At 39.5% G+C, this 15,496-nt stretch overlaps 1 protein-coding gene and 1 pseudogene across 3 annotated transcripts in view; one reads left to right on the top strand and one right to left on the bottom strand.

The window, feature by feature from the left end:
• Window positions 1–1,216: 1,216 nt before the first annotated feature.
• Window positions 1,217–15,496, bottom strand: part of KAT2B (lysine acetyltransferase 2B) — a 93,875-nt gene continuing 79,595 nt past the window's right edge. For 2 of the 3 annotated variants that reach the window (XM_037070678.1, XM_037070679.1), the window contains 6 exons: window positions 13,124–13,267; window positions 9,071–9,185; window positions 6,974–7,010; window positions 6,667–6,730; window positions 6,484–6,568; window positions 1,217–2,860 (listed from right to left, as the gene is read on the bottom strand). In XM_037070678.1, coding sequence (XP_036926573.1) covers window positions 2,667–2,860; window positions 6,484–6,568; window positions 6,667–6,730; window positions 6,974–7,010; window positions 9,071–9,185; window positions 13,124–13,267 — 639 coding nt within the window. In that variant the 3' untranslated portion in view covers window positions 1,217–2,666. The remainder of the gene's footprint in view (window positions 2,861–6,483; window positions 6,569–6,666; window positions 6,731–6,973; window positions 7,011–9,070; window positions 9,186–13,123; window positions 13,268–15,496) is intronic. The other variant, XM_037070680.1, reaches the window with a different exon arrangement.
• On the top strand, window positions 8,783–8,866 carry LOC119004123 (uncharacterized; annotated as a pseudogene).

Below are 15,496 nucleotides of genomic sequence, written 5' to 3'. Positions count from 1 at the left end.
TTGGCAAACCCAGTACAAAGCACTGTTTAAAACCAGTCCCAGATACTTAATCTACACTGTATCATCCTTGTTCATTAGAAATCTAAATGCCGTTCAAGACAGTTTCTTACCCTTTAAAAAGTTGAGGCATTTTTCATTGTGATCATGCGGAATATCTCTTACATTCTGGGGTTCACTATTACCCCATATTCCACAGATATATAAACCATATTCTCCAATACCCATTTTTTCATTAATAAAGATATTTTTGGCAATCGTATATGCCTTTGGGTCTTGACCTCTCAGTTCAGAATTCAGAAGAGAAGAGGGGTGCTCCTTGGTGGGTCCTCTCATACCCCAACAGGATATTATAGTAATATTTCCTATAGGCAGATTTTTTAGTAACATTAGCAGCTCATACGGAAGGCACTCAGAAATCAGCTGTGTTTTTCTCTCTCTGCTCATTCATCTATTTCACAAGAGCAAAGTAGACAAACGGGGGGAAAATTTAATTTCTAAACCCACAGCCCTCTTTTAGCTGGATTTTTTCCCCTGTTTAATGAGTGACAGTGGACAAAATGCAGTGGACAACTCAAGAGACACAGAGTTAAGTGACTCTCCTCTTGAAAATTTCTCACTGATGGGCTATAGATTTTTATGAAAATTCCCACTAGTGCAGCAGTTCTAAACATGGTGGACAAAATGCTTAAGAACTAAGAATTAAGGATACAATCAATGGTCATCCATCCGATCGTACGTGTTCCCTGTTAAAAATCAATCCACCAGAAGAAGAAAACACACCACCAGATTCAAGAGCTTTTTAAAATATAATTTAAAACTATTTTGTACCAGTACAATATATTAATTTTACAAATGTAAAATTTCATCAGCTGTTAAAGCATTTGCAAAAACCACACATCCTACTTCAGCTTTATTGCACAATTATCTATAAGAAAATATTAATTTTTAAATTAGAAAACATAAAAATGCTTTCAATATAGAAGAGACAATCTGATTTTAAAGACAATACTCTATAAGAATGTCTACCCAGAAAATAACAAACTTTCACAGGGTACCAAGCTGGACAGGTGCTTCGGCAGATCCGGTACAAAGCACTGTGTCAAACCAGTCCAGGATACTTAATCCAAACTGTGTCATCATTCTTCATTAGAAATCTAGATGCCACTCAAGGTGGTTTCCTATCCTTAAAAAAGCTGAGGCATTTTTCATTGTGAGCATTCTGAATATCTCTTACATATTAAAAACAATACTTCCAACTTAAAGTTTTTTCCTTAATGCAGATTATCTCTGGCAACTCTTTTTTAATGACTTTAAGTGATCGTCTTACTTCATTTATGCTGATAGAAAACATCATGTTAAATACACTTTTAAAACCTAGCTCTTTACAAAAATCAGTTTATAAATTTGTGTCACAAAAATTAGTGTCAAGACCATCAGGATGGCCTTCAATTGTTTCATATTAGTTGGTTCTCCCAGAGCTGGGGTGGCAGATGTTCCGCTCATGTATGTAGTGTTAATCAGCAACTAAATCCAAGCACTGAACTGGAATCCCAAGACTGGTTAATCAGGTTGTATGATGGATTTTAGTGGGACATTACCCTGGGTCTACAAACCACTGTAGGCGTTGAAATACTGACAGCAAATCTTGGTGGTCATTTCATTCCACTTAGACAATGAATATACACAATCTGAAGATGCAAAAGGAAAAATGTCCACATGTACGTTATCAGTGGGTTGTTGTATATCATAGAAAAGGAAAAAAATTCTTATTTATTAGAACAAGTATTCACCATATTTGGTACATATATAGATGATACTTCTTTTCCTATTAAAGCACATTGATTCAATTTCAAGTGTTTTCAAATGTGTGCCTTTGTGGCCCAGGGAATTGCTTTTTGGAAACTTATGGCCTGCATAAGCGAAGTCAAATATAATATTACACATTTGTGTAGAGAAAATAATTATTAAAATAGTGGTTATACACTCACAAGTTTTTGTAGGTAGACAGAATTATCAAAAACCCAATGCTTATAAAAAAGTTTGCATTATTTAGAATTTCTTCCTTAGAAATCAAAGCAGTTACTTTTATGAAACTGCATTTTTCAGAACTGCTCAAAGCACCTCATCTAGATGAGTGTTTTTAAAATATATATATAGAAAGTCTACAAAGAGACTTCAAACATCACATAGTTCACCTTTTACGGGCTTTTAATCATGTATCCCTTCCTTAAAATCCTTCAGAAAAAAATAAAAATAAATTCTCACATTCCATTAGAAAAAATGGAAACATTCATGGTCTGAAATTTTCTGGATTCCCACAAATCTTGGTATGATGTGCAATTTCCTCATATACAGGTTTTGAGGAAACCCCTGATCATCTATTATTGAATATTCACCTAATGGACATGCCATAGAAAATTTACACTGATAGTAGTAAATAGATTAAAATCTATTTCATAAAATAAAAATGTCCTATGACTCAAATTTAAATACGTATTGGAAAAGCTACGAGGAGGTTTCTGTTTGTTTTCCAAAAGTGCTAATTATTACATTTACAAGTATCTTCAACACGTGACGTCCAATTCTTTGTAAAACTAAACCACCTTGCTTTAGGCACACTGCTTGATGAGTTTCTAAGGGGCGGTGGGTGGGGGGTGGGGTGGAAATCACTTGTCAATTAATCCAGCTTCCTTAATTTTACTGAAGAAGAACTTCTCCAGGACGTTGGCACATTTGTAGTATTCACTCTCAGGGGGGTTGTACTCTTTGCAGTTGGTGAAGACTCGCTGCAAGTCTGCCATGAATAGTTTCTTCGACACATAGTACCTATTCTTGAGGCGTTCACTCATGGTTTTCAGATCTGCACAGGAAAAAAATGTATTAGCAACCGTGACTCCTTTTGAATGTTAGTTGACAAAAGTGAGATTGGAAAACCTGCGTCATTGGTTTAATTACATTTCTACCACCCCAGTGCCTTTGTGTAAGAGAAATTCATACGATCCGAGAAAACGGTTCTGAAATCTTATGTTCTCGCTCGTGTACACTGACAGCATTTCAACACTGAAGGGACCATTATGAATCATCTGGCCCAATCCCTTATTCAGCACAAGAAGATAAGTAGTAGATTAGCAGTGATACATATGAATTAAGTACTGTTAGCTATTCACTCCGATTTATACAGAAGAGGCTTTATCTGCACAGAGTAAATCAGGCGGACACTCGTATGGAATCATTTCGTTACTTAAAACAACCGGACTGAGTTTCTTTAATCACAGTCACAGCTGTTTTGTTGTGGTAGAGAACTAAGGTAGAGACACTGATCATAAACACACCTGCAAGTGTTAGTTAACACACCAGCGACCTGGCAGGTAAAATGGTACAAACGGATGTCCTCTCATGTTCCATAAATGACTTAAGAATGATGACAAACTTTATTTAATCATCTATTTTCTAAAGCAAATAAGCCTTCTGAGGCTATTATTAAAAAAATAAGAATTTCCCAGTACATCTATGTGCTTTAAATTGTATCCTTTTTACAAATGAATAGTGCTTCACCTAAACTTAAAAGAATACAATGGGGCTACTGTAACGCTCAGTCTCAGGACAGATTTAAAGAATTCCTTGCAAATTAGAAGGTGCCAACATCTTCTACTTATTAACATTGTCTACTCATAGGCCCCTAGCTGTCTCTAAGTCTGGTTCTATAATTAAAAATTCCATTAAATGTAGATAGAAAAATAAGTCAAAATCACTAAAGAAATATTTCTGAATACCAATAACCTAAATTCCCACTATTATTATCAAATTTTCCAGAGGGAAAGAAACTTATAGCCAAATACATTGGGATAACCATTTAATAAGACAAATAAATTTATGTGCAACATCCCCAAACTGAAAGACATTAATTTGCATCAAAATCCTAAATCTAACACAAAGAAAAAATGGAAAAATATCTGCTTTTTCTTATTTCCTTTGACAAAAGCCTGTCTCAGAGTTAGGCCATCACAAGTGTGAGTTTGACTTTCAATTTTCTGTCTTCTCTGACAAAAAATAGTTTGGAAAGAGAGAAAAATTAAAAAGTGTTAAGACGCACAAAGCCTCAGCAAGTACCCCCTAATGTCTCCCCCAGGGGGCACTGAACAGATGAAGATGTCTTCTTATTTAACAACGACAGAGCAAGTGAACTGTGCCTCTCTAAGTGAAATTAGACGTTTATCTTTCCTCCACCTAAATACCTAGCACCTAAGATATCCTGCCAAATATAATGTTTTAGAAGAGAGGTTTAACCCCAAAACTTAAAGGGGATGAAGACAATGAAACTTAACCAAAAAAAAAAACACGTTTATCTAGAAGCTTTTCAGATATATTTTTTGGAAGGGAGAGGGTAAGAAGAGATGGGGAGAACCTAAAAGAGAACAGAAACCAAACAAGAACCACAGAAGTGTTTGGGCCTTTCTGAAAAATTGAAACCAATTCTACACATTTCCTCTGTATTCTAAAGTGATAGACAGCAACTTTCTTCCTCGGGCCTTTTCAGATTCTTTCAGTTGACCAAACAGCAAAAGTTAACAAAGACGGGGAGTTGGCATTACTGACAAACCTCAGTCATACCAAATATGGAGACACCATTAAATTATTCTATTTTCACTCCTCTCTCTGCCACCAGCTTGTGAATTCTAGATAAATCAGGAATCCTGCCTAGCAACCCACGTGTGGTTAAGAAGACACGCTAGACTATTTAAGCTAGACTACTCTGACAATGTTCCCTAAATAAAACAGGTTAGACCTCATTCGTACGGAAGAAAAGAGTTTTTTTAAGGCACAGGGGAAAAAGAAGAAATGTGTTTGTCAAGAGACAAGAGAAAGTAATGAGGAAGAGTAAAATTACTGACTTGTCTTCTTAAAAACACGACCACCTTAGGGGACAAAACTACATATTTTGTCCAGCACCTAAAGGCATCCCCACAAAATTATTACAGCCCCACTACAGAGCACCACTTGCAGGCTTAATTGACTGTGCCCAGCACACACCTCAGCCCGCCACTGGTCTTACTCAGTGTGGTCAGTCTTCCCCTGCCAAGCATCCGGCTCCACACACAAATGGTCATCAACTGGAGAAGCTCACATCCTTCTCAGACTGGACCAAGCAAAAAACCCCCAGAAAGCAGGCTGTGAGCAGGCTATGATGGACAAGCTGCTAGACCCGCCCCTGCAGGTCTTCAGAGGGCACATCCACTGCCCAAAGAAAACTATTCTCTCCAAATGCATACAACCCCCCATGAGGATTTCACAAACGAAGTTGACGTGGTCCAGGAAGTGAGGATGCAAAGGTCAGTTAAGTTTTAAACTGAAAGACAGTTTAAAGTGTACATAAAGAATTCTAACAGATTTTTTTATGTCAAGGGAAATATTCATTCCCAAATCACCCTTCCCTTCAGAACTCTAGACTCGGCCAACCCTCACTTTGATTTTCGCGTACTGAAATACACAGACGCAAGGCACAGAGAGATAAAAGAGAAAGAAGAGCATATGGCTGTAAGTCCACTCCAAGGAGTACAGACTACTGAAATCACTACCACGACTATATAAAATGTTCGTGTGAAAATGAATGCCACAGAAAACATCTACAAGTGACTTTGCTGTCAGGGAGCTAATAGATCTCTCTAATTCCTTCTTTCACACTTGAATCCTTTTTTCGGCACCAGAAATAGACAGGCAGAAAAGGTACAGAAGACATAGGCTCACACAGGCTCTCCCCCCAAAATGGTCACACAACAGATTGAAAAAAAATCTTTTTCACCTAGTTGTCTGTCATCTGCACCATGCCAGATCAGTTTAATTTGGGGATTCTTAATTCACTCAATTCATTCATTTTAGCCCGGTGCAGGCGCAGCAGCAAATTCTACTAAGTACCTATCCAATGGTGTTTTTTTGTTTGGTTGGTTTGGGTGTGGGGCAAAGCTTAAAATATGAGTATAAGGAGTGACATTAATAGTATCCGCCAAGAGCATGAGAGATCAAGGACTGTGTTAACCAGAATTTCTCCCTCTGGAAGAGGGGCAGTCAAGCAGCTTCGTCTAACTTCTTTTGTACTATCTTCAAAAATCTTTAAACAGACTCACAATATGTGATGCTCATCCATTTGCAACCCAAGAGGGAGAGTATAAGCAAGGTTACGTCCAAACAGTCAGCATTTCCTATCTCATGCTGTCTGCAGTCCCCACCTGGGCTTCCTGCACCTAGTAGTATTGGCGTGTGGGCTCCCGGGCAGCTGCAGAGCGTCTCATAAACACGGGCACCCACCTCTCCCGTGTCATTCTGCTCTGACATCACTGGCCTCCCCAGGCACGTGGAACCTCATCGCCCATCGTTCACACCCTCCCCTACTACAGAAGAGTACAATTCACCTCAGTGACCATTTGCCCCCCACGCCACTATCCAGAGAGTTTTAAGTCTACACTTAGAAAAGGCGAATGGCATTACCCATGGGGAACCGTATAACTTCATAATATCCCGGAGCTTCTGTTCTCTTCACAGGTTCCATGAAGGGCCAGGCGCTTTGGTGGCTCTTGGGTAAAGAAAAAAGCAAGGTGTCTCATATGAAAATGCTGTGTGGGAAACCATTTCAAAACATTTGCATGGGCTGAATGAAAAGGAAACACCTACCTTTACCTGCTGGAGGATGCTCTTGAGCGTGCTGTAGAGCTGGTCAGAGTCTTTGGGCTCTTTACTTGAAAGGAAAAGAGTGAACAACAAAGAACAATGATTGGTGTTTTATCCTCTTGCCAGTTGATTCCTACTCAGCTCATTTCTACAAAAACCTAAAACTGAATTCATTCCTGAATTTTTTATGACAACTGACACCCAGCAAGTGTTGTACTGGTGACTCCAATCAGTTTGTCCATTTTCTCTAAGTTGCTGGGAGGGGAGGGGGGACCACTTCCATTCATATCCTCTGGCCCATCACACTCACCTTTTCTCTTTTGCACTCTGTTTCCAGCCTGTCTCTCCTATATGTCAACAAAATCAAAGATTGAGTGAGAACTGTTTTGGGTAAAGAGAATAGCAGTTAACACTTATTGAAAATGCAATAAATGACAGCCCTGACTCAGTAAGTCCATTCCTGAAAGGACTGAAATTAACTGCAGTCAGTTACGTCCAAATACAGCTAACAGAACACAACATTTCCAAGACTGACACCACTGCCCTATTATAGGTTAATGTTTTTTAAAGAAGGCACTTCGACCTTTCAGAGAAAAGCATAAAAAATAATAATGTCCGGTACTGCAGGCACATATATTGTTTATGTTTTTTAAGATTTTATGTATTTATTTTTAGACAGAGCGGGAAGGAGGGAGAAAGAGAGGAAGAGAAACATCAATGTGTGGTTGTACTACTCACGCAATGACTACTGGGGACCTGGCATGCAACCCAGGCATGTGCCCCAACTGGGAATCGAACCAATGACCCTTTAGGACCACGTTCAATCCACTGAGCCACACCAGCCAGGGCAGCACACGTATTTTTTTAAATTCAACATCACTTTCTTTCTTTCTTTTTTTTTGGCCAATCACCATGTGAAGAGTTAAGCTGCTATTTTAGGTTAGAATAAACTTTGTCCTAGTCTCTATTTTATTTGGCAAAAACCTTGCTTATAATGCAAGACGGTTTAGTGTAACAGAAAGAAAACATACTTCAGAGTCCAGTAGACTTGAATTTGATTTTTTTGCTTTCTCTTTAAAAGCTAATTTTTTTCAGTTTTTACCCCAGATAAGTTATTTAACCTTTGACTCTCAGTTTACCAATCTATAAAACAGAATTCCAAAAATAAGGTGATGTTATCCCACAGAACAATGCTTACAACAAACTGGCATTCAGTGATATGGTAGCTATTATGCCATTAATTGGGATAATATGGGGAAGTAAAACTTCTGGTCTGGCAATGAAAGCAAGATATCCTACAGAGTAGATTTTGTAACGAAGACACATACATGAAACATATCACGAAAAAAAAACACAAATAATGTCTTGTTCTCTTCTGGAGAATTTTAGTTCGTTTGATTTTGTTTTGCTTTATAAATCTTCAGTATACCAGAAGATCTTGGACTTGAACCAAACGGAAGTGCTGATATTTGATAGCTTTTCATCTACCAAAAGAGCTACTGTGTATGTTTTAACTGAACACAACTCACTGCTAACATACTCCCAGATAAGAACCCTCTGGAAAACTGGTGTGAAATAGAGAAACCAATTATGTGATTTTCAACCACCCTTCCTAGACTTGGAAAACGGATTAGACCCCAGCACAGCTCTACGCAGACTGTACCCTTGAAAGCAATGAGACATGGTGAGAACAGCAAGATGACGGAGGGGTAAGAAATGGCCTGTTTCTCATTCTGACGGTTACTGGCCATGTGCCACGTGAGGTCAGAGAACTTAACCATTCTGAGACTGAATGTCCCTGCTTGTAAAGAGCAGAAGTCCCCTACTTGCAAGGACACGTGTGGGCAGTGCCTAGCACTGTGCTACAAACGGCAGGCTCTCAATCAATGATGGATATGAATAGCTACAACAAGGGGTCATCTAAGCACTCTGGTTTGTTTACAAAGGGAAGTAGAGAAAGGATATCCAAGGAAAGCATTTGCTGGCTTCTTAAAAGACTAGAAATAACACAGATGGAGCAGGGCTGAGCAAAAAGCTTTTTAAAGTACTGCACTCTGGTAATAGTTTCAAACAGCTGATGGCATTACCGAAAGATTCTGCTTTTAAATGAAGACCCATAAAGACTATATTTTCAGGGATCATTTCTATAGTTTGTTACTAAAAGAAGATCTAGCCCTGGCTGGTGTAGCTCAGTGGATTGAGCACAGGCCTCTGAAGCAAAGGGTCGCTGGTTCGATGCCCAATCAGGGCACATGCCTGGGTTGCAGGGCAGGCCCTCAGTAGGGGACACACGAGAGGCAACCACACATTGATGTTTCCTACCCACTCTTTCTCCTTCCCTTCCCTTCTCTCTAAAAATAAATAAATAAAATATTTTTTTTAAAAAAAAGAAGATCTATATACATACTAATTCCAGGAATGCTTTCGATCGGAATCTGTCGAACTCCATCTTTAAAACATGAAAGTCCAGGGTAGACTTTTCGAATCTGAGCTTGCTTTCTTTCTATCAGCTTTTTGATGATCTGTAAAGCACAGGAAGAAACTGTGTTCAGTGGCGGAAGTCTGCAGCTACAGCTTCAGTCAGCCAGCCTAAGGAGCTGTTTCCCAACAAAATAAAGCCTTTAGGAACCAAAAGGGGAGAAAGGGGTGACTTCGATTTAACAGGTAAATCAGGAGAACATTCTATTAAACCATGCCCATTTAGTGCATCCACACGACCATCTTTACGAGTACTTGTTCCCGGCCAGCAAAAATGTCAGTATTACGAGAACACTCTACCCCGAGGGCCCACTGTCCTCGTTAGTGTTAAGAGCTAATTATTTTGCCCAGCTTGTCCCAGAATCTCTGTCAGAGCTACAGGAAAAGCAGCGGCGATCTGTGTCAGGCCAGAGTCAGAACCTCTTCATACCCCATAGTGAGGAACCATTCCCTCCAGGCTAAAGAAACAGAAGAACAGGCAGCAGAGAGGCCCAAAAGCCTGGGAGGACCCCCTTACTACTCCAATTTCCAAGGCCTGAGTGGCAACCTTTGCTTTTTGCATAAAAATAGCAGCTCCAAAGTGTCATCTGTTAAGGCATCACAACCATGATGTGACAATTTTGAGAGGTATTTGTTTTATAAAACAATTCCTAATGTGTCAAGCTAATTATTTCTAATTACAAAAAAATTGCCAGTCTGATATTAACCATAGCATAACTGAATTTTGGAAAAGAAAAAAAAAATAAAACAGTAGCAGTCATTAACTGAACTCACAAGAGAAAACAAAAATGTCCAGTTCCGGACTGACTGATTTCAGACTTAGCACTGGTAATTGCTGCAACCTAAATTCATAAACCTACCCATTATACAAGGAACTTCATGAAATCCTGGGACTAGTCAAAGTGTGCTCCTGTTAACCTGGTCCGGTGCTGGCCAACAGAGCACAATGCAAACCACTCATATAACTTAAAATATTTTGTAGCCATATTTAAAAAAAAAAAGAATAGGTAAAGTTGATTTTAACAATACATTTTTATTTAATCCAATATATCCAAATTATTATCGTTGCAGCATATAATCAAGAGAAGAAACCACAATAGTTTGCCTTCTTTTACTCATGCCTGGTCTTCGAAATTGGAGTGTATTTCCTCTCGCAGCACATCTCAGTTTGGACTAGCCCTGTATCGAGTTCTCAGTAGCCCCACGTGGCAGCAGCTGCCACTTTGGACAACACAGGTCTGGGTGGATGCTCTCCCCTCATTTATTAGTAAGTGCAAATCTTTTTTAAAAAGACTCCCAATGGCAATCTCTTAGATCAATGCCTTGAGAAAATACACTTTGAAATGCATTTTCTCTTAAGCAAGGGATTCTCTAACGTGATGACCTACGAGGTGGTCTCCACACCCTTCACACAGCACCTAGAAGGTGTGGGTTCCTGGTGAGTGACTGGTAACAGGAAGGGAGGCTTCCTAATCCTGCTGTGCCTCCAGAAATCACTTCGGGGAAAGGACATACTTTCTGTTCTAGCCTCTTCACCTCCCTAGAAAACGTCTTATTCTACCATGTATGTCCTCATCTTCTTCTCCTCAAATCCATCTCTCCTTCCTTTGCTGTCAGTTTTAGTCTTCCCAAACGGAAAACTGAGGAAGACCTCCCCATTTGTAATATGTCACCAAGTCTTAACATGTCTTCTTACAAAAGATATCTCATTCCTTCTCCTCACCCTGCCCCCAGCTCCTCCAAACCCAATCAATCCCTTGTAGTCTCACACAGAAATTGAGACTGAAGAAGTTTCCCTCCCTCCCAGCCTGCTCACACTCACACACACACACAGAGCCACCTGTGCCTGCTCACAGCCTACTTGCACTTTCTCAAACAGTGGCTTTCATCATCCACCCATCTGTGGCCCTAGTTATTCACAAGCCCATGAATCTACTTTGACTCTGAGTCTTATGACACTCGGCCCCTAGGGATCCTACCACTCCCCTGGAGTCAACACTCACAAAGGCGTACTCAGCTCTCCACTCTGCCACCTGTCCAACCGCACTAGGTTTCTCTCTCTCTCCACTAACCACAACCACAAGTGACCCTGCTCTCTAGGCTTTCAGGGGCTAGGAAAGTCCTCCATAGATTTACAGTTTGTTCCTGACCACCACTCGTCCCTGCCTTCCTCAGGGGGGATTTCAAAGTTGGAACAAAAGATAACTTGCAAAAATCACTTGAATTCAGTAGAAGAAGGTACTATGTGAATCCAAGTATTTTATTTTGGTGAGTTCAGATCTCTTTTCAAAGAACTAGGTTAAGAGTCCTAAGTTTGCATCATCCATTCAATGGTATATGTTAGAGAAGGCTGGTGACAGGGAAGGTGAGGAGAAATGGAATAAAAGATCCTTTCCTGGAAAGGAAAAAGAACATGGGGGAAGGAGTGGTGTCTTTTGAAACGCTGACTGCTTTTGTTAGCTCTGTGCTTATTATGGCTTTCCTCCTCGCAGAGGACAAGCCAACAGATCTGGACTATGGGAATCTGCAGACCCTGCCAGGGGAATCCTGCTTCCACTGTGGAGTGAATTGGGCTGCTGGGAGGAGGAGTGAGGAATGAGCAGCTGACAGCGCCCTGATGGCTTTCGTTGGCCAGCAGCCTCTGATGCTGAACAATGAGCTGCTGAATTCAGACCTGCTCATTAAGCCCCAAAGAGAACAATGAAGAAAGCTGGCTCTTCAGAGAGAGACAGAGACAGGCGCCTGCTGTGCTTTTATTAACTCTCCAAGTACCCTATTTGGAATTCTCTCTGAGGCTGACATTTTCACCAAACAGCAGCAAAGGTTGTTTTTATTTTCTAACTTAAAAAAAAAATAAAAATAAAAACCTTTTGCTCACCTCCATAAGAAGGAAAAAAACAAAAAAAAACCATAAAACATCAATTTGAGCCACTTTAAGTAAAAAGGAAAATACTTATTGAGCAGCTACTATGCACCAGACACTGTGCACAAATGTCTGTTATATCGATGATGTCTGACAAATAACTAAGAACTGAGATTAAAGGACATTACTAAAAATGAGGAAAGAAAGATTTAAGATAGAAGAACTTGTGGAAGTTACGTCTGGAGAAAAGTGCGCTAGAATGAGTAACAGAAGTATAAAGTGGAGTTGTGTGGGATGACACACAGTTGCGAACTCCAAGTTTTTGAGCTCCCGCCACCTAGAGGGGCAACGACGTGATCCTGGGCTTAACACGCAAAGTTTATTTATTTATTAAATGGCCTCTGCACACTCCCAAACTATACTCTTTTTGTGTTTTTCCCCCCGGCTTAGAGAAATGTAAAAGTGCTATGTACTCAAGTCCATCAAGCTTTCTCTTTATGCTTCTCTTTCAGTTCAGATGTGCAAAAGACTCTACCCCAATATTAGATAACAAATCTATTAATACCTAGAAGTGTAGCCTTCAGACCTTGCAACCTTGTAAAAGGAGACACTAATACATGCTAACCCAAGCGCCTAAGTAAGATGGCGAATAATTGCCGTTCCAATGGGTGGCTCAAACTAGTGCTGGGGAAGTTCCCAGGAGGAGCTGGAACACAGCCTGAAGTGGTTCAATCTACGTGTGGGTTAGGAGAGGGAGGCGGGCAAGGGATGAACGCACCAAGCAAGAGAGTTAAAGCATCAGTAATAGCCTCTGGAGACCACTTTAGAAGAGAAACTAAAGAGGTATGGTGGGGAAAGATGCTTGAGACCAGAATGTAAAGGGCCTTGAAGGTGAAGTTGACTCATCCGATTTCACAAGTTTGCACTTTCACACCAATTTAAGAAGTGCTGACGCTCTCAGGAATGGTGACGTTGAGGAGACAGATCAAGGACAGCTTCCAAGAAAAAAAATCTAGACGCACCATAGCAAACTGAGATTAGGACACCCAGTAAATCCACACACACAGAGCTACAACAGGCCTGCTTGGAAGAACAGGAGTGCATCAGTCACAGGCTCACCTCCTTCTGCTTCTTGATGATGACAGAGAATTCTGTGTATGGGATCTGCGGATTTAGCTCACATCCCATCAGAGTGGCTCCTTCATAATCTTTGATGTAGCCGACATATTTGGTTTTAGGTATTTTAATTTCTTTGGAGAAACCCTACGAAGCAAATAAATTCATTCATATGGGTATTATGTATAAAATGTCTGTTGAGTGCTACGTGCTAGGTACGGCGCTAGGCACCAAGAGACGCTCCATGACGTTCAAAAACATCAAAAATCAAACGAGCAAACAGGAAGCAAGACCATGTGCAAACATTAGTCATGGTAAAACACAACAATATTATTAAAAAGCAGTTTGTTAACAGAAACAGCTATTAAGTAAACATAAGGTTTAATTTTGCATTCAATTGCACGAATTCTCCCAAAATAGAAAAGAGGGCCCCCCCCCGGATTCTCAACAAATCCATAATTAACATTGAACTAAAGTCTGAAAGAAAAGCTTGTCCAAAAACACACCTAGTAAAACCCTGATGTTGAGAAAAATGAAACCCCAACTTTACAGGCAAAAAAACTTCCAGACCATCACAATGCATGGTTGTTTTCGGACATAAATGCTTTACCATCGATTCATTTACATACTTTAAGCTGTAATAACATCATGCCACAAGGTATATATTCATATAGTTATAATATAAACATAATTTCCCTTACAGTGCCTACTTCAGTTTTTGGCAGAAAGTTCCATGGACTTCAGAACTATCACCAGCAGTTTCCTGCCGACTCTCAGCAAACACTTACTTTCCGAGCAATCATTGCCATCTCCTTCAAACAAGACTACAGGCAAGTCATTCAAGCACCAGGGCTGCAACTCCACACTTTGCAATGTGCCTACAGCCTAGGAAAGCTGGTGCTCAAGCGCTCATGAAACAATGCCACTGAGTTCTGTCAGGTGAGTATGAGGATAAAAGCCATACGGAGGTCCCATAGAATGAGGAAAAAACATACAGGTGACTAATTATCTAACACCGGAAGAGGGAAAGCTTTCTAGTCCCATAAGGACCTATATGTTTTTTTAAGGAAAAGCGAATAGACTTTATGTAATAAAAATCTTTAAAATTCTGTACATTTAAAGAAAAGCCATAAACAAAGTTGAAAAATGACAAATGGGGGGAAATCATAAGATAGAAGGTTAATATCTGTACATGCAAAAAGTTTTCGTAAAGCAGTGTAAAATTAAATATTTTAATCGGAAAAAAACACAAAATACAGTGAATTAATTGGCAATTCAAAAATATTTAATACCAAGGGTCAATGAACAAGGAAAAACAAGTCAAACCTCACAATGACCAAATAAATGCAAACATATACAATTTGTTACCAAGGACAGGGTAAAAAACCTATTTTTCAATTATCAATGAATTTCCTGAGCCCTCTCCTATATTTCTGACAAGAATAGAAATTGTTACGGTATTTGGCAATGCATAACAAAACCTTAAATATGTCTAGAAGCAGCTCTGCTTCTAGACATTTATTCAAAGCAAATTACCATAGATGAGGGCAATGCACACACACACATCCATACTGATACACAAGAAACACCTAAATGTCCCAAAAGGTATTATTGGCTTAATAAACTATTTTCTATTTATACAACAAAATCTCAGAGGACTATCAAAAATCATATAAAAATAATCAGAATACATTAAGTAAAAATGCAAGTAATTAAATGATACTATTAACCAATTTTATATTGATAAAATTTTTATATTGATATAAAAATTTTTATATACACATACATTTACAAACACACACAGAAAAAAACATTAGAAGGGTATATATCAAAACATTAACAATTCATATTAACTTTCCCTGGGTGATAGAATTATGAGCAATTTTCCTCTTCCAAAATTTCTACAATAACCAGAGATTACTTTTGTAGTCAGATTAAGTGGGAAATGTATAGGAACTATAAAGCACTGTAAAAATAAACATGCAAAGAACAGTGCTTTAAAAGCCGAGCGGAAAACTTCTGATGAGAAAGGACTGAGATGGCAGCCGGTTCCCCATCCTGCCGCCCGCAGGCTGCCTGCGGCCCAGGATGGCTGCGAACTCGGCTCAACACAAAATTGTAAATCTACTTAAAACATTATGAGATTTTTTTCTGTGATTATGTGTCACAATGTATTTAATGCGTGCCTCCAGACGATGCTTCTTCTTCCAGTGTGGCCCAGAGACACCAAAAGGTTGGCCACCCCTACCAGTGTAGACCAACAATTGTCTGGGGCTTACTTCTAAACATGAGAATTTCCTCTCTGCGGTAGAGAGAGCCTTCCCACAGACTGAATCTATTTCCCTCATACATGGAGATCACGGCTGACCCAGAAAA

Source organism: Sturnira hondurensis, unplaced genomic scaffold (assembly GCF_014824575.4).
Source record: "Sturnira hondurensis isolate 20B ecotype Veracruz unplaced genomic scaffold, ASM1482457v3 Scaffold0019006, whole genome shotgun sequence".
NCBI classification, from domain to species: domain Eukaryota; kingdom Metazoa; phylum Chordata; class Mammalia; order Chiroptera; family Phyllostomidae; genus Sturnira; species Sturnira hondurensis.
Note: the sequence above shows the minus strand (reverse complement) of the source record. Positions and strands in the feature narration are given on the sequence as shown.